This window comes from Colobus angolensis, unplaced genomic scaffold, assembly GCF_000951035.1.
Source record: "Colobus angolensis palliatus isolate OR3802 unplaced genomic scaffold, Cang.pa_1.0 Scaffold78, whole genome shotgun sequence".
NCBI classification, from domain to species: domain Eukaryota; kingdom Metazoa; phylum Chordata; class Mammalia; order Primates; family Cercopithecidae; genus Colobus; species Colobus angolensis.
In genome coordinates, this window is record NW_012121598.1 from 7,738,413 (window position 1) to 7,763,072 (window position 24,660).

Genomic DNA, 24,660 nt, shown 5'->3' on the forward strand with positions numbered 1-24,660 from the left:
GGTCTCGATCTCCTGACCTCGTGATCCGCCCGTCTCGGCCTCCCAAAGTGCTGGGATTACAGGCTTGAGCCACCGCGCCCGGCCGAGATTATTTTTAGAGTCTAGCCGTCCATATGATTTTTTTCTCTGCCCAGTAGTTCTCAGGTTGTACTAAGTGGTGTTGAAACTGTACTGCAACGCTCTGATACTATACAAATCAACTATTGGTAGATTTTCCCCTTATAGATGGAATTTTTTTAATTTTAAGCTTAAAAAATAATTTTTCTTAAGCTTTGAACACTAATTACTATTTTATAGCAGAAGCTGGCATAATATGACATGTTTTGTAGTGCTAACCTATGTTTAGTCATTTTATATTTAATACATTAATATTTCATAATGTCAGACTAATTGAATTTGAAAACTGGTCTTCCTAGTTATGTGACTTTAGAAAAGTTACACAACTTCTCTGTGCTTCATTTTTCTCATTTGTAAAATGAAAATTAATAATAATACCAAATTCAGAAAGTTGCTATGAGAATAAAATTAGTTAATAAATGGAAAACAATTAAATAATGCCCTTCACAGAGCACATGTTAGCTGCTATTAGAAGTATCCAAATTAATATTATTTTATTATTAAAAGTGCATAATGATTTCTAGGGCTTTGTCACTGAAATAATTCTAAAATTCTGTCACATGCTGGACCAATCATGTATACTCTCCCTGGCTGGAGAGGAGAAAATAAAAACCTCTGCAGTATTAGTTTTCTTTCCACCTTATAAATTACTCATGGGTTTCCCATATTATATTTATAATATGTTCTGCTTTGTAGGCTGGAGAAATGAATTAAACTCAAGTTATTCTTCTACACATTCACAGTTTTATATTTTATTATGTTATTAAGAGCATAATCTAGTCTTGAAAGTAGCATTTTTCTCCCATTTTCCACCCTCAAAATTTTGGGGTTCCATGGTTAATATAAGAGACATTTTGCCAGGTGCAGTGGCTCACGCCTGTAATCTAAGCACTTTGGGAGGCCAAGGCAGGCGGACCACAAGGTCAGGATATCAAGACCATCCTGGCTAACATGGTGAAACCCCATCTCTACTAAAAATACAAAAAATTAGCTGGGTTTGGTGGTGGGTGCCTGTAGTCCCAGCTACTCAGGAGGCTGAGGCAGGAGAATGGCGTGAACCTGGGGGGCGGGGCTTGCAGTGAGCCGAGATCGCCACTGTACTCCAGCCTGAGCGACACAGCGAGACTCTGTCTCAAAAAAAAAAAAAAAGAGAGAGAGACATTTTGCAGATGCTGTTCAGGATAACTGATGCCCTATCATATCACACTAACATTAAAATTCACACTTTCAGTTGGGCATGGTAGTGCATGCCTGCAGTACCAACTACTCAGGAGGCTGAAGAAGGAAGATCACTTGAACCCAGGTGTTCAAGTCCAGCCTGGGCAATATAGCAAGACCCCATCTTGAAAGAAAAAAATGTCACACTTTCCTTTAGATTTAATTCCCTAGGATTCAGAAAGATTTTTTTTTACAGTTCCTAGGCCTTTTAGTTCTGGTCTATTACTCATTAGCTGACTGACATCGAGTAGGTCACTACACTAATCCTCTCGTCTGTAAAACATAACATCTGCATCTGTCTTTTCCTAGTCACAGGATCATGATGAAATTTCAAAGGCAGTTTTTAAAAACTCTATGTCCCTTTATAAATGTGAGGGTTTTTTTTGTTTTTCTTGGGTTGGTTGGTTGTTTTTGAGATGCAGTCCTGCCCTGTGGCCCAGGCTGGAGTGCAATGGCACAATCTCGGCTCACAGAAACCTCCGTCTCCCAGATTCAAGTGATTCTCCTGCCTTAGCCTCCCAAGTAGCTGGGATTACAGGTGTGTGCCTCCACACCCAGCTAATTTTTGCAATTTTAGTAGAGGCAGAGTTTCACGACGTTGGCCAGGCTACTCTCGAACTCCTGACCTCAGGTGATCTGCCCACCTTGGCCTCCCAAAGTGCTGGGATCACAGGCATGAGCCACCGTGCCTGGCCCACTTTATTATTTAATAATAATCCAAGCCACCTGAGACAAACTTGTCAAGGCTGCTTATTTAGTAATTATTTACAAGGTTGCCATTCACTTTAAAATATATGTGACATCAGCAAGAAGAAATTATCGTATCTAATAGCCATAAAATAACAATGAAAGCTTCTACCAACCTGGCCATTTGCTTGTAAGCTTCTTCAGCTACTGCAAAGATATGTGGATCCATATCACCCATGTTCTGGCCACTGTATGCATTAATAATATCTTCTCCATAAATAGGCAGCTGTTCATAGGGATTTATAGCTACTAGGACTATACCTGGGAATAGGGTGGGGGACAAGAAAGAAAAAGAAGTCAATGATACCCTAATGGGCATATCAAACTTAGTAAAGTCAGATTCACAGTTAACACAATCCTTCATTTCAATTTAGTTAATATTAAACCAATAAACTGAGGATCAAAATGTATCATAGCCTTTGCCTCTGAACCCATTATACATAGTTCTGCCTAAAACACCATTTAAAAACTGGACTAGGGGGCTTAAAATAATGTGGCAATGTTATAAGAACTTTAAATATCTTCATATATTTAATTCAAAAATTCCACTTTACTTCTACAATTTATCCAAATGAAATAATCAGAAATTCATGCAAAGAGGTTCCCCCCGCCCCCCCCAAAAAAGATGTTTATCATAATGTTACCTGTAACAGTGAAAATGGAAACAAAATATTTAGGGCAAGGAGACTAGTTGAATGCATTCTGTTACATCCATATGATAGACTACTAAGCCACCACCAAAAATCATGTTTGTTTATTTTGAGACAGGGTCTCACTCTGTCACCCAAGCTGGAGAGCGGTGGTACTGTCTCGGCTTACTACAGCCTAGACCTCCCAGGCTTATGCAATCCTCTCACTTCAGCCTCCCAGGTAGCTGGGACTATGGACACGCAATACCATGCCTGGCTAGTTTTTTTATTTTTTTGTAGAGACAGGATTTTGCCATGTTGCCCAGGCTTGAACTCCTGGGCTCAAGTGATCTGCCTGCCTCGGCCTCCCAAAGGTGCTGGGATTACAGGGTGAGCCACAGCACCTGGTCCAAATCATGTTTCTGAAGGATATTAAATGTCATAGGAAAATATAATACAAAACTATATATAGACTGATTCCAATACCTCTCATGCATATAAAGAAAAAGGATGTAAGTCAATATTAATACTGGCTATTTTTCAGTGGTGAGTTACATACCATTGTTTTTCCTTTTTTATACTTTTCTGTATCTCCTAATAATTTTTCAGTAGGTATATATTAACTTAATGAAGTCGTTCATTCAACAAATGTTTATTCAGCTCCAACTACGTGTAAAGTCTTTTCTAAATGCTGAATTTACAACAGTAAACAAAACAAAACAAAAAGGCTAATCTTTACCCTCATGGAACTTAAATGCTAGTGGGAAATTCAGACAATTAACAAGATAAGTAAGAAAAAATATATATATATAGATACATCACAGATTAAATAGTAAGGAAAAGAAGGCAAAAAATAATGCAGGGAAGAAAGACAGTAAGGAGGGGTTTCTGGCTTGATAGGGTGGCCAGACAAGACTTCACTGAGAAGGTAATACATGTGCAAGGAAACAAAATGGAATAAAAATAAAAATTGAGAAAAAGACATAGTTACCAGTAAAGAAAAGTTAGTATCAATGATATAAAGGATGTCAATTATTTTAAGAGGAAAAGGTGGGTGTTCCTGTCTAAAACAGGAGAGTAATGAAGAAATCATGAACACTGAGTTGGGTATACCACACGAATGAATGGAAATCCAGATTTGAGCTTCAGAGGACAGAGTGATAGTGAAAGAACAATAAGACGTCAGTGGAGAAAAAATAACCAGAGGAAAGGGAGAAAATAAAAGATAAGAACAAACTGGGAAAGAGAGAAAAAAGAAGGAAAGCTGGAGAAGGGGGAAAGGAACACAAACATACATGTGGAAGCTTTATTTCTTGGAGAGATAAAAATCACCATGAGCTGGGTGGCTGGCAGCTAACACCGCAATGAACAGAGGCCCAGGCAAGCAGGAGTGAGCAAGACGAATCACCAGAGTCAAGTTAGTTCTGCATGGCGAGTAACTGACCACAAGATAACACTAAATCTCTTGAACCTGCTCCAAAGATAAGTCCTTGGACATCTACTCTTCGTGTAGTAGTTTTTGGAAGAGAAGAAAATAACTGGTGAATTTGGCACTAAATCTGACATATGACTTCTGTGAGGGGAAAAATTTCCAAAAGACAGACCCAGTCTTTTTTACTTTTAGCAAAATTATGTAAGCTCACAAGTGAGTTCACTCAGCATAAATGCAACTTGGCAATAAATACTGGTAAATCTTTCAGATAATGCTCAAGTGATTTTGTCTCTTAGAGAAAATCCAACCACGGCCTGCTTTCCCCATGTACAATATTTCCATGGCTACATCCATTAGAGGAAAGAGTCCACAGTCTATTCAGAAAGCAAAGCATACTTACCACAATATGTATAAATAAGTTTGGAATCAATAAAGCGGACTCTGAGATTATGGAGCACAGCAGGCTCATGAAGATAGCTGAGGGCTGTGAGGTCATTTTCACCAACAAGTATGTCAGGATTTCGTAAGTGAGGCAGCTCCTTGGTCTTTGGATCTAGACGGTATTCCAAATCCTGAAAATGCACAAGGCACAGAATCTAGATAAATTATGGCAAGGACTATGAAAAAGAGCCATGAATTTTGCTCACTTCCTATTCCTGATTTGCTTCTCAGCTATCAAATGCATTATTTTCCTAGCACCTTCCAATATCACAGAAACTGGTGGAGATGGAAAACAGTATGAATTGCGTTTTCATCAGACATACTAACTTGTATTAACAATTTTTGCTAATATAGTTTGAAAAGTTATAGCCTAGACCTTTTTCACCCACCTATGGAATCAGAAGTTTCAAATTTTTAAATATGTTTCTCTCCTCCATCCCCTTTTACCTATAAAAAAGTGGCAGACAATATAAAAGAGTGGTCAAGAGCTTGACTCTAGGATCAGATTGACCTGGATTCAAATCCTAATACTAATACTTACTTTTTATGTGGTTTTGAATTATAGTATTTAACCCAAATCCCTCCTTTGTAAAATGAGCTAACAGGGTTGTGGTAAAAAGTAAATGAGGCAAGTCTGGCATGTGGTAAGTACTTAGGAACCCCTAAACCACGAGACTCAAGAATCCCCTGAAATTATGTGCAACACTCTGTGTATGTGCACATGTGTGTACTTTTTTTGAGGCAAGACAATTCATAGTTTTCATTAGATTTTTGTTTTGTTTTGCTTTTTTACTGTGCATAAGCTGATTCATTCATCAGAGTTAGGCTGGGTGCGGTGGCTCACACCTGTAATTCCAGTACTTTGGGAGGCCGAGGTGGGTGAATCACCTGAGGTCAGGAGTTCGAAACCAACCTGGCCAACATGGTGAAACCCCACCTCTACTAAAAACATGAAAATTAGCCAGGCGTACCAGGCATGGTGGCTCACACCTGTAATCCCAGCACTTTGGGAGGCCGAGGCGGGTGGATCACGAGGTCAGGAGATCGAGACCATCCTGGCTAACACAGAGAAACCCCATCTCTACTAAAAATACAAAAAATTAGCCAAGCATAGTGGCAGGAGCCTGTAGTCCCAGCTACTTGGGAGGCTGAGGCAGGAGAACGGCATGAACCCAGGAGGTGGAACTTGCAGTGAGCTGAGATCGTGCCACTGCATTCCAGCCTGGGTGACAAAGCGAGACTCCATCTCAAAAAAAAAAAAAAAAAAAAATTAGCCAGGCATGGTGGTGGGCACCTGTAATTCCAGCTACTTGGGAGGCTGAGGCAGGAGAATCACTTGAACCCTGGAGGCGAAGGTTCCAGCGAGCCAAGATCACGCTACTGCACTCCAGTCTGGGTGACAGAGCAAGACTCCATCTCAACAAAAACAGAAACAAAACAAAACAAAACAAAAATGACATTTTAATGGGGTTCCTGGTCCCAAAAGTTAACAAGCACTATTCACTTAATTTTTAAGAGAGATGGGGTCTCACTATGTTGCCCAGGCTGATCTTGAACTCCTGGGGTCAAGGGATCCTCCCACATTGGCCTCCCAAATGCTGGCATTACAGGTGTGAGTGACCACTACTAGCCACTACTCACTTTAAAGTCATGGGAATATGGCTTTTTGGCACAGCCAACCATGAATATTGTCACTTAACTATATATTAAGGGGCAAATAACACAGGACAAGTGAATAGGAATAAAAATTCAATTTAGTTGTAGGGAGTGACAAGGTTTTGTAAAAAGCCAGTTTTGTTAATACTGAAAATATATACAGAGGTCAAATAGTCAAATCATATTTGAATGAATTATGCTAAAGGAGAGAAAAATTAACAATTTACCCCTTAGCATTTCTTGCTGCCTGCTTATCAGAGAATATCACCCTTGCCTGGGGCTGACTGGTCCTTGCATTGGCCCTGTAAATACACAATTGTCTGTTCTGGTGTTAGCCAGAAGACTCCAGAATGGCAGAAGGGCAACCCAGAGCTCTTTTCTCAGTCTTCATTACAGGGTGGGGTTGTTTGTGGCGAGTGTGGGGAGGAGCTGAAATTGAAATATTAGAGAAGACACTAATTTGAAAGGTAGAGAAGACCTGTAACATCTTCACAGAAATTTCTTTCTTGGAGTTAGGCTTTAAATGAATATAACCTGCTCCTCTGGAATCAATGGACATCATTAAATAAATACACTCTTCTACTATTACAAAAGTCATGCTTTCTCTATTTTAATATAGGACCCTAAGTGACTATAGTTTCTAAAAAGAGAATGATTCTTGAATAGTGAATTTTATAATGTTTATTCTTCTTGTTTGACCCCTGTCCCTATTCTTGCTTTTATTAAAGGTATGTATCATTCTATTTCTATATTTTTAAAAAATACTAAGGATTAATAAAATTAAACATAGACACTGTACTCTGGTTGGCAAATCTGCTTCTCATAGGGGTATGGATTAGCAATTCTGAAATAACTTTACATATGTAATGAATAAGTAATATATTATAGATAATGAAAACCAAAGAGAGAAGTTGTAGTATACATAATCAAAGGAAGAATAATAGCATGAACCTGGTGGCATTGGACTGGAGAAAAAAGGATCCCTATTAACTCATGGGTTTTATTTTTTTAAAACAAGGTCAAGGTTGGGTGCAGTGGCTCACGCCTGTAATCCCAGCACTTTGGGAGGCGAAGGTGGGTGGATCACTTGAGGTCAGGAGTTTGAGACCAGCCTGGTCAACATGGTAAAACCCTGTCTCTACTAAAAACACAAAAGTTAGCCAGGCATGGTGGCATGTGCCTGTAATCCCAGCTACTCAGGAAGCTGAGGCACAAGAATCATTTAAACCTGGGAGGGGAGGCGGAGGTCACAGCGAGCAGAGATTGTAGACTCCATCTCAAAAAAAAAAAAAAAAAGGTCAAGTGCGTAGCTAATGCCTTTAATCCCAGCACTTTGGGAGGATGAGGTAGAAGGACTGCTTGAGCCCAGCAGTTCAAGACCAGCCTGGGCAACATAGCAAGACATCCATCTCTAAAAACACATTATATATATATAATATGTATATACAAACACATACATACGCATGTAAACATAAAGCAAGTATAGATGGTTGAGTATACATTAGTATAGTGTGCATACATATTAGTATCTATCTATCTATCCATGTATATATTTTTCTAGCTCTGTATGCTAAGAGGGCCTAGAAGTGGTGTCATCTCAATAGCAACGAGCACACCTAGTGCTCAGATCTTGGTTGTCAAATACTATCCTCCAATATAAGGTACCAGGGCTGGGAAAGGGGAAATACAGGGTAAGTGTCTTGGGGTACCAGGAGAAGCGCTATATCTTTAAAAAAAAAAAAAAAGCCAAGGCACAGTGGCTCATGCCTATAATTCCAGCATTTTAGGAGGCCAAGGTGGGAGGACTGCTTGAGCCCAGGAGTTCAAGACTAGCCTAGGCAATGTATTGAGACTCCATCTCTACTAAAAAAATTTAAAAATTAGCCAGGCATGGTAGCTCATGCCTGTGGTTCTAGCCACTAGGGAGGCTGAGCTTGGGAGCCATAATCAAGCCACTGCACTCCAGCCTGGGTGACAGAGTGAGATCCTGTCTCAAAAAAAAATAAAAAAGGATAGAGACCTGTCAAAAAAGGCAAAGGACCCAATCTAAGAGAGATCTCAATGACCAAAGCTGGAACAATTTAAATGATAAAATAAGTAATGATAGTAATGAAGAATAAAAGAAATACCCATGAGTCCATAATAAATACGTGATTAAATTAATAAATAAATGGGACAGAAGAAACAGTACTTCCTTCCCTATAGAAGAATTCTAGTTAATAAGTATACAAGGAAGGAAAGAAATGGAGAATCACCACTAGAACACAACAATACTTGCTGCAGGCAAGACACAGTAATGAATACTGGGCAAATATTAGCAGGCAAAGTTTAAGGAGAAGCAGGATATATGGCCTCAAAATATCTGCCCCAACACAGTGACATTCACTAATTACAAAGGGAAAACAGTAACTTTACAGTGGATAACATGGCAGACATCACCTTAAGCAACTGCTCATGACCAGTAATCTGCAAAACTCCAATGTAGTCAAAGAGTATAAGCACTCATCTTAGCGTCATCTGTGTTCAAATCTCTCTTCAAATTCCAAAAGCCACTTCCTGGGTGTGTGACCTTGAGCAAAACTACTTAAGGTCTCTGAGGTTTGGCTTTCTTATTTGGAAAACAGTGATTATTTCACCTGCCAACCCATAGGGTTGGTGTGAAATTTAACATAAGAAAATCCACTCCAAAGTGCTGAACATTTTGCCTAACACAGAGCAGATGACCAATAAATGTTAAATAAGTTAATTCCCTAGTTTGGTATTCAATGCCCTCCTAATTGGCCTAATTCTTCCCTGCCTTCATCCCAACTAGTGTCTTCCCCTCAGTTTTGCTCTCCATGCTGCCACCAATGAGTCTTCTCTAAGACCTGGCAACATGCCTCTTTTTAAAAACACTACAAGCACTCCCCATAGCACACCAGTTTAAATGCAAGAGTTTTAGGATTAGATATGAATCTAAACCTGATAATCATAATAAATTCATAGGTCAAAATAAAAGCTTTTAAAAGTGTCTGCTATTTTCACTAATCTATGCCATTAAAAACACTATCAGGATAGAAAATTGAATTTGCCATTTTTACTAATTTAGTAAGTAAAAATTCTAGGTAAGTTCAAAATTTAACTTCCATTGAGAGTTTACTTCACAGTAATTTACTCTTTTGAACTCCCTTCACTTTATGCCAATGACGACAAATGAAAGTGAGATCTCACCTTTCCTTCCTCAAGGTGAAGTAGCAGGACTTTATCTCCTGGCTTATAATCTTTGAGCAGCTCTGCTGACTTCCAGACTTCCTCTGGATCAGGTATCCAAACCCTGGCAAACTAGAAGACAAAAAGAAAAAAATTTAAACTAGCAAATCAATTATTTTACAATAATATATAAACATATAACTATTTATAATTAAACAATTTATGAAAAAAGAAATCTTGTCCAATATGAAATTTCCTTTTTTTTTGAGACAGAGTTAAGCTCTTATCACCCAGGCTGGAGTGCAGTGGCCCAATCTCAGCTCACAGCAACCTCCGCCTCCTGGGTTCAAGCAATTCTCCTTCCTCAGCCTCCTGAGTAGCTGGAATTATAGGCGCCTGGCACCACGCTCAGCTAATTTTTGTATTTTTAATAAAGACAGAGTTTCACCATGTTAGCCAAGCTGGTCTCCAAACTCCTGACCTCAGGTGATCCACCCGCCTTGGCCTCCCAAAGTGCTAGGATTACAGGCATGAGCAACCATGCCCAGCTCACAATTTGGATTTTTTATTGTGGTTTGCATCCTGTGCTCCGCAAAGCCTTAACGATTTCTCAGATATCCTTCAGGAGCCATCACAGTAGGGAGAAGAGGAGAATAAAAATAACAAATTTTTAAAAACTGAAAAAACACTGTTGTTCAGCATTTTTCCTTCATTATTTTATAAAGATGAGTGGGAAATGGTAAAAATGGCACAGCCAGTCACTAATAAACTTAGCTCCTGCAGCCTCAATATGACAAAAAAGGCATGTTAATCATCAGGGATTCCTAAAGCAGCAAATATTTTGCCTCAACTAGATACTCTCTGGACATAAGCTAGAAGATTATGTGGTCAATTTTGAAGAAAAAGAACAAAATATACTAACATGCATAAATCTTTCAAATACCTCATTGAAGAAGTGTTTTATGTGCTTGGACTCTCTGGGAAGAAATCTCCCTTTAAAACACGCATAACACTAAAGCTAAATGCCCATTTTCATGAACAAATCACATATGGAAACAGGAATCCTAGATTCAGCCAGCAAAGGAAAGGCATGATACAATCAATCATGGCTGGCATGGGCCAGACTGAACCCAGTCTCTGGCCTGTATCTGTATCTTCATTTCATGTACACCTCTAGATTTCATTTTTAACAATGATCAGGGTACTAATGTACTTGGAGCTTTGAGAAGCATCATCTGGATTTGAGTATGTTAAATGTGGGGTAACTTCCCAAAGAATTGTGATAATGTAATGACTATTCTAAGTACTGGGCACAAAGTTCTGGAAGCTTGTAACAAGCTCATTCCCAAGAACAAGAGAAATTCATATGACAACACTTTAGGAGGCCAAGGTGGGAGGATCACTCTCTGAGGCCAGGAGTTTGAGACCAGCCTGGCCAACATGGCGAAACCCCATCTCTGTGATGAACTTACAGATAGGAGAAAGAGAAAAGAAAGTGGGTGAATGAAAGTACAGGTAGATCTGAAATTCAAGATAATTTAAATTAAACGTCTCCTGTAAGAAAAACATTTCAGCATACCACGCCACTGTCCTGGATATTATGTTAACCTCTTCTTTTTTTTTTTCTTTTTTTCTTCTTTTTGAGACGGAGTCTCACTTTGTCACCCAGGCTGGAGTGCAGTGGCGCAATCTCGGCTCACTGCAACCTCAGCCTCCTGGGTTCAAGCGATTCTCCTGCCTCCGCCTCCTGAGTAGCTGGGACTATAGGCACATGCGACCACGCCCAGCTAATTTTTTTATATTTTTAGTAGAGACAGGGTTTCACCTGTTAGCCAAGGTGATCTCAATCTCCTGACCTCATGATCCACCTGCCTTGGCCTCTCAAAGTGCTGGAATTACAGGCATGAGCTACCGTGCCCAGCCTATGTTAACCTCTTCACTGACAAATATTTTCAAGCCTTCCTATTAGGAAGCTGCTGTGGTATATTGCCGTAGTTTCCAAACTACCAGATTTCATGGCTGGTAAAAATTTTTTTTTCAAGTTTGGGGACTGATATAAGGTTATTAACTAACTTTTAGTCTTGACAAGTAAGATTACAAAACCATTAATTATTGGCAGCACTTACAGACAAGTAGAGGCTAAGGCCCTCACACTCAACACAGGCAACATAAATACCAATCTACTATCTAATATCACCATCGTTTTATAAAATGAAGGACATTTTAACAAGAAAACAGTAGGACAAATAGCCATCATAGTTTTTTGGTTTTCTGTTTTTCCGACACGGAGTTTTGCTCTTGTTGCCCAGGTCGGCTCACTACAGCCTCCACTTCCGGGGTTCAAGCAATTCTCCTGCCTCAGCCTCCCAAGTAGCTGGGATTACAGGTGCCCGCCACCACACCCAGCTACTTTTTTGTTGTTGTTTTATTTTTAGTAGAGATGGGGTTTCGCCATGTTGGCCAGGCTGGTCTCAAACTCCTGGCCTCAGAGAGTGATCCTCCCACCTTGGCCTCCTAAAGTGTTGGGATTACAGGCCTGGCCATCACAGTTAACATACAAATCCCTTACCATGGTCTACAAAGGCCTTCATGACCTGTCCTTTCCTTCCCCTGCCAACCTCTAAGCCGGAGCCATGCAGATCTTATTTTAGTTCTTTAGGAACACAGTTTTGTTTGCTCCTGTCTCTAGACCCTGGCCCTTGTTAATTCCTCTATAATGTACTTCTCCCAGATCTGCTTATGCCTGCCTCCTTCTCACTTACATGATAGCTCAAATGTAAACCTCTTCAAAGAGGCATTCCCAGATCTTTCTAGCTGAAATCAATCCAAACTACGATTACCGTTCTCCATTTTACATTCTTCAGCGCTCTTATTCACTATCTGAAATCACTTGCTGTTATGTTCTTGTTTATTTACTTATTTACTGTCTCTCTTCCTTCAGTAGAACATAAGTTCTGTGTCTGTGTTGTTCAACACTGCAGGCAGTACTTAGAAGAGTACCTGACACACAGCTGGTGCTTGGTAAGAATTTATCAAAAGAAGATCAGAATAAAAGGTATCTCTTTAAACTGAATATAAGTAGTATGATTAAAAGCTCACTCAATTGCTTTAATTTTCTCTTATTATTACCAACACATATAAACTTTTAATCTAAACAGTTTGCAGAGGAAAGAGTATGGAACTAGACTATGGGTTCTAGACCCAGGGCTACCAGATGGGCCTTGGCCTTTATTTCAGGCAACAATAAAATGAGGATGACAACAGTAGTCTTCCAGTTTACTGCAAAGGCTTACACACATAGAAACTTCATGAAAAGCATAAACCAATATATAAGTACAGGGTGGGGTTGTTACTGTTTTTTCCCATAGGAGGTGATTTCTATTGTTATATATCAAACATGTCACTGAAATTTGTTTTACAACTTTTTTCCCAGGTACACAGTCCATAAACTGAGTAATATCTGTACATATCACTAAAGCCTTACTCATGCAATAAATATTTCTATGTACTAACTGCTCCCAATCTGAAGCTTATTTACAAAGACAACATTTTTGTAGCTTTCTCTGGAAGGCATTACTGGTTCCAGAAAAGATATATAACTATAAAGAGATTAAGAGTCGGGATGGGCACGGTGGCTCATGCCTGTAATCCCAGCTCTTTGGGAGGCCGAGGCAGATTGATCTCTTGAGCTCAGGAGTTGGAGACCAGCCTGACCAACATGGTGAAACCCCACCTCTACTAAAAATACAAAAATTAGCCAGGCATGGTGGCTCGTGCCTGTAATCCCAGCTCCTCAGGAGGCTGAAGTGGGAGGATCACTTGAGCCCAGGAGGTGGAGGTTGCAGTGAGCTAAGATCACATCACTGCACTCCAGTCTGCGCAACAGAGTGAGACTCCATCTCAAAAAAAAAAGAGAGAGATTCAGAATCATGAAACGACCTATTACCTTGACTGATGAAAATACAAAAAAGGAAAATGTGTCCAAGTGTGTTTGTAAAAGCATGACTGACCAGTGCCTAAACACGAGGAGACTTTAAATCTAGAAAGCGCCTTCATGCTCTGTGTCAGTAGGGAGCTCCAGCTCAGATTTCCACAAGTATTTTGCAAAGAGTAGACACTTTGCCAAAGACTAGATTTCCAAGGGCTAGATGTTAACAACACTTACAGATAAGGAGTGGAAGTCTAAGGCCCTCACATTCACCAAAAGCAAGATATTTAAACACTGAACACCACTCTCATAACCAACTTCCTCTTTATCTTAGCTTTACCTCTGGGGAAAGCATCCAAGGAGAAATAGGTCAGAAACCATTCTATTATTACCATTGCCTTTCTGTGTTTCTTTTCCATCTTAACCAATGAGATCAGTGACTGCAGAAACAACTATGCCAGAAGGGGTCAATTTGAGGATATATACCTTAGATGCTGAAACAGGGAAATCTCAACCGGACACGCCACTTCCTACTGCCTTTGTCACTTCCAACCCTGCCTCCCACTCTTCCCCCAGGCCGCGACACAAATACACAGGGCAGGAATAGAACTAAACTTGTCCAGTCACATCCAGTGAGAAGACTGAGGGAAGGCAGGCAAGAAGACAAGGCCACTGGAACGCATGAAAAACCTATAAATAGGACACAGTGTGAGTCGGGCAGGAATCAGAAACAAGGATAGACACTGCCCACTAAGTCTGCAGAAGGCCCTCCTGATGAAAAAGAAGCAGTTAGAAAACGATAACCCTGGCCAAAGTGAATCAAACTGGACACAGCCCCCAGCAAGGCAAGGGAAGGCCCCTGTTGAGAGGCAGGACTAGCTGGATTTCCTAGGCCGACTAAGAATCCCTAAGCCTAGCTGGGAAGGTAACCACATCCACCTTTAAACACGGGGCTTGCAACTTAATTCACACCCGACCAATCAGAGAGCTCACTAAAATGCTAATTAGTCAAAAACAGGAGGTAAAGAAATAGCCAATCGTCTATCGCCTAAGAGCACAGTGGGAGGGACAAGGATCAGGATATAAACCCAGGCATTCCAGCCAGCAACGGCTACCCTCTTTGGGTCCCCTCCCTTTGTGTGGGAGCTCTGTCTTCACTCTATTAAATCTTGCTGCACTTTCTTTTGGTCCGTGTTTGTTACGGCTCAAGCTGAGCTTTAGCTCGCCATCCACCACTGCTGTTTGCCTCCGTCGCAGACCGGTGGCTGACTTCCATCCCTCCAGATCTGGCAGGGTGTCTGCTGTGCTCCTGATCCAGCGAGGTGCCCACTGCCGCTCCCAATCGGACAATGGCTTGCCATTGTTCCTACACGGCTAAGTGCCTGGGTTTGTCCTGATCGAGCTGAACACTAGTCACTGGGTTCCACGGTTCTCTTCTGTGACCCATGGCTACTAATAGAGCTATAACACTCACCACATGGCCCAAGATTCCATTCCTTAGAATTCGTGAGGACAAGAACCCCAGGTCAGAGAATATGAGGCTTGCCACCATCTTGGAAGTGGCTTGCTGCCATTTTGGAAGCTGCCCGCCACCATCTTGGGAGCTCTGGGAGCAAGGACCCCCTGGTAACACTGTCATGTAACTGGATTCTATCATGATTAGCTAACAAAGGGTTAGGCTCTCTTTCAGTGATCCCCGTTTCCGCTCTCTTTCAGTGATTCCTGTTTCCTCTTCTCCACTCACACTACTGTAGATCTAGTCCCTCATTATCTTGTGAGAGTCTCTCAAACATCTCACTTATGCTACCTGAGACCTTATTTTAGTTATTCATGAATCTACCTACCTTCCATACCAGACTATGTACTCTTTCAAAGCTATCTTTGAATCCCCTCTGAAGTCAACCAAGTTCCTGGCCCATAGTTTGTGGGCAGCACATATATGTTGATTTTATTTAAGACTGAGATAAGGCAAGGCAAGGAAGAGAGATGAGAAAAATTGGAAACATTCCACAGGCTTAGCTCAGGATTTTCCATGAAGCCATACCAGAGTTTGAGGCCACCAAACAGGGTTGGGACAGGGCATGAATCAGAGGCTTAGAGAAGAGAGATTCATGAAGCAGTAGGTAAAGAAAGAGTAAATAATGATGTAGAAACTGGTAGGAGAAGGAAAAAGAAGAGCCTGAGATTTGAGGTACTGTGATTAAAGAAAAAAGCCTAGGGGAGGGAAAAATGAGAAAATAAACCTAAATTACATAAAACTTAAGCACATAAAGATTTGTGACAATTCAAATGAACCACTTGATAAAAAATGAGAATAAGAATAAAATGAAGCTGGACTAAATTTTATAATAGTTAAAATCTGATAAAATAATGCTAACACAGATTTAACCTGCATAACAGCTTGCAAGGAAAATAAAAGACATCTGTCCTTCCACAATACAATTTAATGAGGCCTGCCTGGCAGCATGAGGTAATTTTGACAGAGTCTAAAAGAGCACTAGAAAGGCAGGTTCAAGGGACATGCTGGCACTGGTACATGCCAGAGAGGGGCACCAGTGTTGGCCCTTGCACCTTCTTGGGGGTTACACCCAGCCTTGCACATTTAAGGAGGCACCAGTCTTTTTTTTTTTTGAGATGGAGTCTCGCTCTGTTGCCCAGGCTGGAGTGCAGTGGCACAATCTCCGCTCACTGCTACCTCTGCTTCCCAGGTTCAAGTGATTCTCCTGCCTCAGCCTCCCGAGTAGCTGGGATTACAGGCATGCCCCACAACACCTAGCTAATTTTTGTATTATTAGTTGAGACGAGGTTTCGCCATGTTGGCCAGGCTGGTCTTGAACCCCTGACCTCAGGTGATCTGCCCACCTTGGCCTCCCAAAGTGCTAGGATTACAGGCATGAGTCATCGCGCCTGGCCCACCAGTCATCTTTCTTTCGGTATCTTACCACAATGACAACACTGAAGAGGCCCTTGATTGATGCAGATGACTCACTGGAAGTTTTGCTAACTTGCGGTTTGTCTGTCAAGTAACACTGAGGGTGTGGGCACCAAAAGCAGTTGCTTCTGATGCCCCAGACACTTTGGGAACAAGACTAACAGCACTAACAGAGTAAACTGAGCAAAACCTAAAGAATTTGACCCATATGATTCTCTCTTCTCCCCCTAACTCCCATATACATTGTTTGCTTTATAGCACATGTGCTCTTTATTAGCTTCTGTATTAAATCATGAGCAGCTTGGCAATTTGGAATCTGCCATGGCTCACTTTTGATAGCCCATTGTGAATGTTTGCAAAAATGAGTGCTTTATGTCACAATTCAAACAGGCCTATTACAAAAACTAAGTGCTCCTCTGTGCTTTGAACTAAAGCAGGAAAGAAATCCTGAAATGTCACTCCCTCCTCTGAAACCTGACATTAATGTGGATGTTCCATATGATTACTAAGTAATTCATATAGCCCTTAGAGCATGTTTTTGGCATAAAAAAATCAGAAACTACTATTCTAAAAGGACATGATGAGCTCTCCAGAAAAAAGGAAACAAAAATTATTAAAGAAACAAATTGCCCCTCTTAGTAATGATATATTTTGTATTTTTTAATTTGTTATGAAATATATAAGAGATGTGTCTGTGTGTGTCTGTCTGTCTGTATGTGTATATATAGATAATCTGCTGAATGAACGAATGATGTAATGAACTTCCATATGCCCACCATTTAGGTTCAGAAGTAGAACATTACTTATACTATTGAGGCCCCTTGATGGAATTTTTTTAGACAGAGTCTTGCTCTGTCACCCAGGCTGGAGTGCAGTGGCACGATCTCGGCTCACTGCAAGCTCTGCCTCCCAGGTTCATGCCATTCTCCTCCCTCAGCCTCCTGAGTAGCTGGGACTACAATACAAGTGCATGCCACCACGCCCAGCTCATTTTTTGTATTTTTAGCAGAGAAAGTGTTAGCCAGGATGTTCTCAATCTCCTGACCTCGTGATCCACCTGCCTTGGCCTCCCAAAGGGCTGGGATTATAGGCGTGAGCCACCGCGCCTGGCCAAAACAGTAGATTTTATTATGAAGGAATTCCCCTCCTCCACCCCCAAATTGTTTTGGGTATCATAATGGAAACCAGCTATTAAACTGGCCCATGTCATCTGGTGAAACTTAAGAATGTCTCTTTTAAGTCCTCTTTTAAGACAACATGTCAAAGACACGCCAATCAGCTTGCCATCCATCCTGCAGTGTTCCAGTGGGCTCTGACAACAGAATGAAGGCTCTACCAAAAATGAGGTTAGTCAATAACCACAAAAAACAATCTGAGGATGCTGAAGACTAAAATTTTAATGAATGAGTGAGCTCAGGTAGAATAAAATCATAGGGTTGACTTAAAATTTTTAATTTTTTGCTGACTCTGCAAGTCACCTTGCATATACTGTGAAATGTACCTGGTTTAAAAGTAAATCACACGTCCCTTTGGGAGGCCAAGGCAAGTAGATCACAAGGTTAGGAGTTTGAGACCAGCCTGGCCAACATGGAGAAACCCCGTCTCTACTGAAAATACAAAATTAGCTGGGCATGGTGGCAGGCACCTGTAATCCTAGCTACTCAGGAGGCTGAGGCAGGAGAATTGTTTGAATCAGGAAAGCAGAGGTTGCAGTGAGCTGAGACTGCGCCATTGCACTCTAGCCTGGGCAACAGGGTGAGACTCCGTCTCAAAAAAAAAAAAAAGGTAAATCACACTTTGGGAGACCAAGGCGGGTGGACTGTCTGAGCTCAGGAGTTCGAGACCAGCCTGGGCAACATGGTGAAACCCCGTCTCTAATAAAATACAAAAAATTAACTAGGAGTGGTGACACGCACTTGTACAGTCCCAGCTACTCGGGAGGCTGAAGCACAAGAATTGCTTGAACCTGAGAGGTGGAGGTTGCAGTGAGCCGAGATTGTGCCACTACACTCCAGCCTGGGCAACACAGCAAGACTCTGTCTCCAAAAAAAAAAAAGAAAGAAAGAAAGAAAATCAAGTTCAAGTTAGCTCCCACCAGACATTAAATTATCTTTATAAATTTAGGAAGAAAACAAGAACTTGCAAATTAATGGATATGCTTTGTTACCATTAAGTAGCAAAAATTAAATATTCTTATTTTTCTAAAATTTGATATGAGATGACAGTCTTTGGAATGAATATTTTTAGACACTGTAGTTATTTAACATTCATGCAAAGATTATTTTCAGAACTAGGTCTAACTTCTTAAGAACAGTGTTAATATGCACATCAAGAAAAATTAGTATTTCCATCTATAATTAGCTGGTGGTATTTTAAACCACAAAATTCTAAATAAGTAAAATAATCAAAGGTAAAACAGAATCACCAACAGGAAAGGAACCATATAGGTTGTATTCATCAGAGCTTTGATTAGGATAAAGAAAAGTCCTAACTTTACTTAATCTCATAATATGCTTTGTAATTATTATTAAACAAGTCCCTTATTCAACAAAACACCTGAGAGAAGTTAGATAACTTGTCCCAAAGGTACTCAGCTAATAAATGACAGAAGCAGAATTCAAACATAGAAAGATCTCCGATTTTAAGATGATTAGGGTGTATAAGAGTAAGAAAAACACAATCTCATTGAATCACTTTCTCCTGATTGTGACCGAAGTTGCTCAACTAAGCAAAACAACTCACACTTTCCTATCATTTTCAACACTTGCTCCCAATGTAGAAAAAAGTATTAAATGGAAGTCATGTTAAACATGTACAGGCCTCTTTATACAGGGGTTCTTCTTGTCACATAGAATATCTATCACTCTGATAAATGATGTAGTGATGAAAGAAGTCATGGATAATTTTTAAAATTTTAACTAAAATGTCTTAACATGGTAAGATTTAAGGAATCATGGAATTAAACATCAAACAACACATATATTATATGAGACAATATGGATAAGGTGCAAAAATAGTACCTGGGAAATAATAGGCAGGTGCTGGTATGTATTTCCCTCCCATTTATAACAGGCAGCTCCCTTTGTGTTGCTCCCTAGCTTTGGGAATCGACACTTCTAGGTCTGTTGCTAACTTGGGAAATGACACAGTTTGGATATTTGTCCCTGTCCAAATCCCATGCTGAAATGTAATCCCCAATGCTGGAGGTGAGGCCTGGTGGGAGGTATTTGAATCATGTGAGCAGATCCCTCATGGCTTGGTATTGTCTTTGTGATAGTGAGTTCTTGTGAGATCTGGTCATTTAAAAATGTGTTGCAACCTCCCCCCTCCTTTTCTGTCTCTCGCTCCTGCTTTTTGCCATGTGATGTGTCTGCTCCTTCCTTGCCTTCCACCGTAAAAGCTCCCTAAGGCCTCCCTAGAAGCAGATGCCACCATGCTTCCTGTATAGCCTGCAGAACCGTAAGCCAATTAAACCCCTTTCCTTATAAATTACCCAGTCTCAGGTCTTTCTTTATAGCAATGTAAGAATGAACTAACACAAAAAATTGGTACTGGGAGTGAGGGATTGCCTCACATACAGATAAACTGAAAATGTAGAAGCAACTCTGGAACTAGGTAACAGCAGAGGTTGGAAGCCTATGGAAGGCTCAGAAGAAAACAGGAAGAAGAAAGAAAGTTTGGAATTCTTAGAGACTGATTAAATGGTTGTGACCAAAATGCTGATAGCGATCCGGACAGTGAAGGCCAGGCTGACAAGGTCTCAGATGGAAATGTGGAACTTACTGGAACTGGAGCAAAGGTCACGTGTGTTATGCCTTGGCAAAGAACTTGGCTGCACTGTGGCCACTGCCCTAGGGGACCTGTGGAACTGAACTTCAGTGATGATTTAAGGTATCTGGCAGAAGAAATTTCAAGGCAGAAAAGCATTCAAGATGTGGCCCAACTGCTTCGAACAGCCTACACTCAGGTACAGGAGCAAAGAAGTTACTTAAAGTTGGAATATATATTTAAGCAGGAAGCAGAGCATAAAAGTTTGGAAAATTTGCAGGCTGGTCATGTGGCAGAGATAGCTTTTTCAAGAGAGAAATCCTAATTTGCATAACTAAAAGAGAGACAAGTGCTAATAGCCAAGTCAATGGGGAAAAGGTCTTGAAGGCATTTTGGAGACCTTCCTAGTAGCCCCTCCTATCACAGGCCCAGAGGCCTAGGAGGACATTATGGTGTAGAGGGCCAGGCCTAGGGCCCCACTACCCTGCACAGCCTCAGAGTTCTGCTTCTTCGATCCTGGCCATCTCCAGCTCCAGCTCCAGCCAAGGGTCAAAAAGGTTGGGGAACAGCTCGAGCTGCCACTTTGAAGAATGCAAGCCATAAGGCTTAGCAGATTCCATGTGGTGTTAAGCCTGTAGATGTACAGAATAAAAATTGAAGAATGTTTGGCAGCCTCTGCTTAGATTTCAGAGGATGTATGAGAAAGCCTGGGTGTCCAGGCAAAAGCCTGCTGCAGGGGCAAAGCCCTCATTCCTCTACTGGGGCAGTGCCCAGGGGAAATGTGGGGTTGGAGGCCCCACACAGAGGCATTGCCTAGTGGAGCTGTGAGAATGGGGCCACCATTCTCCAGATCCCAGAATCGTAAATCTACTCTGTACCTTCAGCCTAGAAAAGTCACACGCATTCAACTCCAACCCATAAGAATGGACCTAGGGGCTGAACCCTACAAAGCCACAGACAAAGAGCTGCCCGAGGCCTTGGGAGCCCACTCTTCCTATCAGTGTGCCCTGGATGGGACGTGTAGTCAAAGGAGATTATTTTGGATCTTTAAGATTTAATGACTGCCCTGCTAGGTTTCAAACTTGCCTGTAGCCCCTTTATTTTGGCCAATTTCTCCCTTTTGGAATGGGAGAAATGTCTATACCCCCACAGTATCTTGGCAACAGTCAACTTGTTTTGATTTTATGGGCTCAGAGGTGGAAGGAGAAAAGTCTCAGATGAGACTTTGGACTTGGACTTCTGAGTTAAGAGTAGAATGAGTCAAGGCTTTGGGGGACTGTTGGGAAGGTATGATTGTATTTTGCAATGTGAGAAGGACATGAGACTTGGAAGGGGTCAGGGGAGGAATGATATGGTTTGGATATGTGTCCTCACCCAATCTCATGTTAAATTATAATCCCTAATGCTGGGGGTAGGGCCTGGTGGAAGGTGTTTGGATCATGGGGGCAGCTCCCTCATGGCTTGGTGCTGTCTTCATGATAGTGAGTTCTCACAAGATTGCTATCACTCACTCATATTCTTGCTCTCTCTCTTGCTTTCTGTCTCCCCCATCCTTGCCATGTGACGTGCCCACTCCCCTTATGCCTTCCACCATGAGTGGAAGCTTCCTGAGGCCTCCCCAGCTATGGTTTCTGTACATCCTGCAGAACCATGAGCCAATTAAACCTCTTTTCTTTACAAATTCCCAGTCCCAGGTATTTCTTTATAGCAATGCAAGAATAAACTAATACAGAAAACTGGCACTGAGGTGTGGGGCATTGCCATAAAGATACCTGAAAATGTGGAAGTAGCTTTGGACCTGGGTAATGGGCAGAGGTTGAAACAGTTTGGAGGGCTCAGAAGAAGACAGGAAGATGACGGAAAGTTTGGAACTTCCTAGAGACCTATTGAATGTTATGACCAAAATGCTGATAGTGATATGGACAGTGAAGGCGAGGCTGAGGGGGTCTCAGATGGAAATGAGGAACTTATTGGGAACTGGGGTAAAGGTCACTCATGCTATGCTTTAGGAAAGAGACTGATGGCATTGTGCCCTTGCTCTAGGGATCTGTGGACCTTTGAATTTGAGAGAGATGATTTAGAGTATCTGGTGGAAGAAATTTCTAAGCAGCAAAGTGTTCAAGAGAATCAGTCTGGCTAGATTAAGAAGATGTATGGAAAAGCCTGGAAGTCCACAAAGAAGGCTGCTGCAGAGGCAGAGCCCTCATGGAGAACCTCTAGCAGGGCAATGTGGGAGGGAAATGTGGGGCTGGGCACTGCCTAGTCAAGCTGTGAGAAGAGGGCTACTGTCCTCCAGACCCCAGAATGGTAAAGTCAGTGACAGCTTATGCCATGTGCCTGGAAAAGCCAAAGGCTCTCAATCCCAGCCCCTGAGAGCAGCCATTGGGGGCACAGCCCTGCAAAGCCACAGGGGTGGAGCTGCCCAAGACCTTGTGGGCCCACTCCTTGCATCAGTGTGCCTTGGATGTGAGACATAGAGCCAAAGGAGATTCTTTCGGAGCTTTAAGATTTAATGACTGCCCTGCTGGGTTTTGTACTTGCATGGGGTTTTTAGGCCCTTTCTTTTGGCTGATTTCTCCCATTTGGAAAGGGAGTATTTACCTAATGCTTGTACCTCCATTATATCTTGGAAGTAACTAACTTGTTTTTTGATTTTACAGGCTCATAGGCAAAAGGGACTAGGCTTGTCTCAAATGAGATTTTGGATTTTTGAGTTAATGCTGGAATAAGTTAAGACTTTGGACTATTGGGAATGTATGATTGTATTTTGCAATGTGAGGACATAAGTTTAGGGGAGGGGCCAGTGGCAGAATGATACAGTTTGAGTCTGTGTCCCAACCCAAATCTCATGTCAAATTGTGATCCTCAATGTTGAAGATGGGTCCTGGTGGGAGGTGACTGGATCATGAGGGAGGATTTCCCCTTTAGTGCTGTTCTTGTGATAGTGAATTACAGAAAGATCAGGTTGTTTAAAAGTGTGTAGCAGCACCTCCCACCCTCTCTTGTTCTCATGCTCCAGCTTCACCTTCTGCCATGATTGTAAATTTCCTGAGGCTTCCCCAGCCATACATCCTATATAGCCTGTGGAATTGGGAGCCAATCAAACGTCTTTTCTTTATTAAGTACCCAGTCTCAGTCTCAGGTATTTCTTTCTTTTTCTTTTCTTTTTTTCTTTTTTTTTCTTTTTCTTTTTTTCTTTTTTTTTTGAGACAGAGTCTTACTCTGTTGCCCAGGCTGGAATGCAATGTCACGATCTCGGCTCACTGCAACCTTCGCCTCCTGGGTTCAAGTGAGTCTCCTGTCTCAGCTTCCCGAATAGGTGGAATTGCAGGCATGCGCCACCACGCCCGGCTAATTTTTCTATTTTTAGTAGAGATGGGGTTTCACCATGTTGGCCAGGCTGGTCTTGAACTCCTGACTTCAAGTGATCCATCCACCTCGGCCTCCCAAAGTGCTGGGATTACAGGCGTAAGCCACCATGCCCAACCTCAGGTATTTCTTTATAGCAGTATGAGAATGGACTAATACAGAATGTTACACATCTTTCATGATCTGGCTCTGTCAACTTCTCCAGTGTCATCTCTCACCTCTCCTGGCCTTGCATTCAACCCTCTAAACTGCAAACACCAGCTGATTCCTCCGTATCTATCCCTACTCAAATTGCCCAGCAAGCCCTTTCCCCCATCCTCATCACCCATATAATGCCTATGTATCCTTTAAGGGCCCACCTTTCAGCAGCGTTTCACCACTGACCCTGGCAGCCTACCTGGAACATTCTGGCCTGGCATGGTTCCTCCCTGCCTCTCTAATCATTCTTTTCCCATTCCCTGTGCCAGCTCTACCTTCTCTATCCTATCTGTAACCATTAGAATTGCCCAGATCTCTAAGCTAAGTCTCTTCTCTCTTTTAATGTGGTGTTAAAAATTCGACTTGCTAGGCACAGTAGCTCATGCCTGTAATCCCAGCACTTTGGGAAGCCAATGAAGGAGGACTGCTTGAGTCCAGGAGTTCAAGACCAGCCTGGGCAACATAGTGAGACCTCACCTCTACAAAAAATGAACAGAATTAGCCAGGTGTGACAGCACGTGCCTATAGTCCCAGCTACTTAGAAGGCTGAGGTTGTGAGGATTGCTTGAGCCCAGGAGGTCAAGGCTGCAGTGAGCCAAGATCTTGCCACTTTACTCTAGCCTGAGTGACAGGGCTAGATCCTGTCTCCGAAAAAAAAAAAAAAAATTGAATTCAGGCTCAGGCTTTAGAGCAGGGCATGGTGGTGCACACACCTGTAAACCCTGGTACTTGAGAGGCTGAGGTGGGAGGATCACTTGAGCTCAGGAGTTTGAGACCAGCCTTGGCAACATAACAACACCCATCTCAAAAATAATAATAATAATAGTTCAGGCTTTAGGAGAAGGCTTGCTGGGTTTACTAGCCCTGTGGCTTTCCTATGCATTGTCTACAGTGAGGGTAATAATACCTACCACATAGGGTATCATGAAGATTAAATCAGTTATACATGTGAAGTACTCAGAACAGTGCTTAGTATGTAGAAGGCAGTTGATAAGTGTGAGCTATTCTCATTAATAATATTCTTTAAAAAAAAAAA

General features: G+C 41.7%; 1 protein-coding gene across 5 annotated transcripts in view; it reads right to left on the reverse strand.

The window, feature by feature from the left end:
• MYO5A (myosin VA (heavy chain 12, myoxin)) overlaps nt 1–9,557 on the reverse strand; it is a 160,700-nt gene extending 151,143 nt beyond the window's left edge. For all 5 annotated transcript variants that reach the window (XM_011928637.1, XM_011928633.1, XM_011928636.1 and 2 more), the window contains exons 1-3: nt 9,451–9,557; nt 4,544–4,715; nt 2,199–2,343 (exon numbers count right to left, since the gene is read on the reverse strand). In XM_011928637.1, coding sequence (XP_011784027.1) covers nt 2,199–2,260 — 62 coding nt within the window. In that variant the 5' untranslated portion in view covers nt 2,261–2,343; nt 4,544–4,715; nt 9,451–9,557. The remainder of the gene's footprint in view (nt 1–2,198; nt 2,344–4,543; nt 4,716–9,450) is intronic.
• Between the last annotated feature and the right edge of the window lie 15,103 nt (nt 9,558–24,660).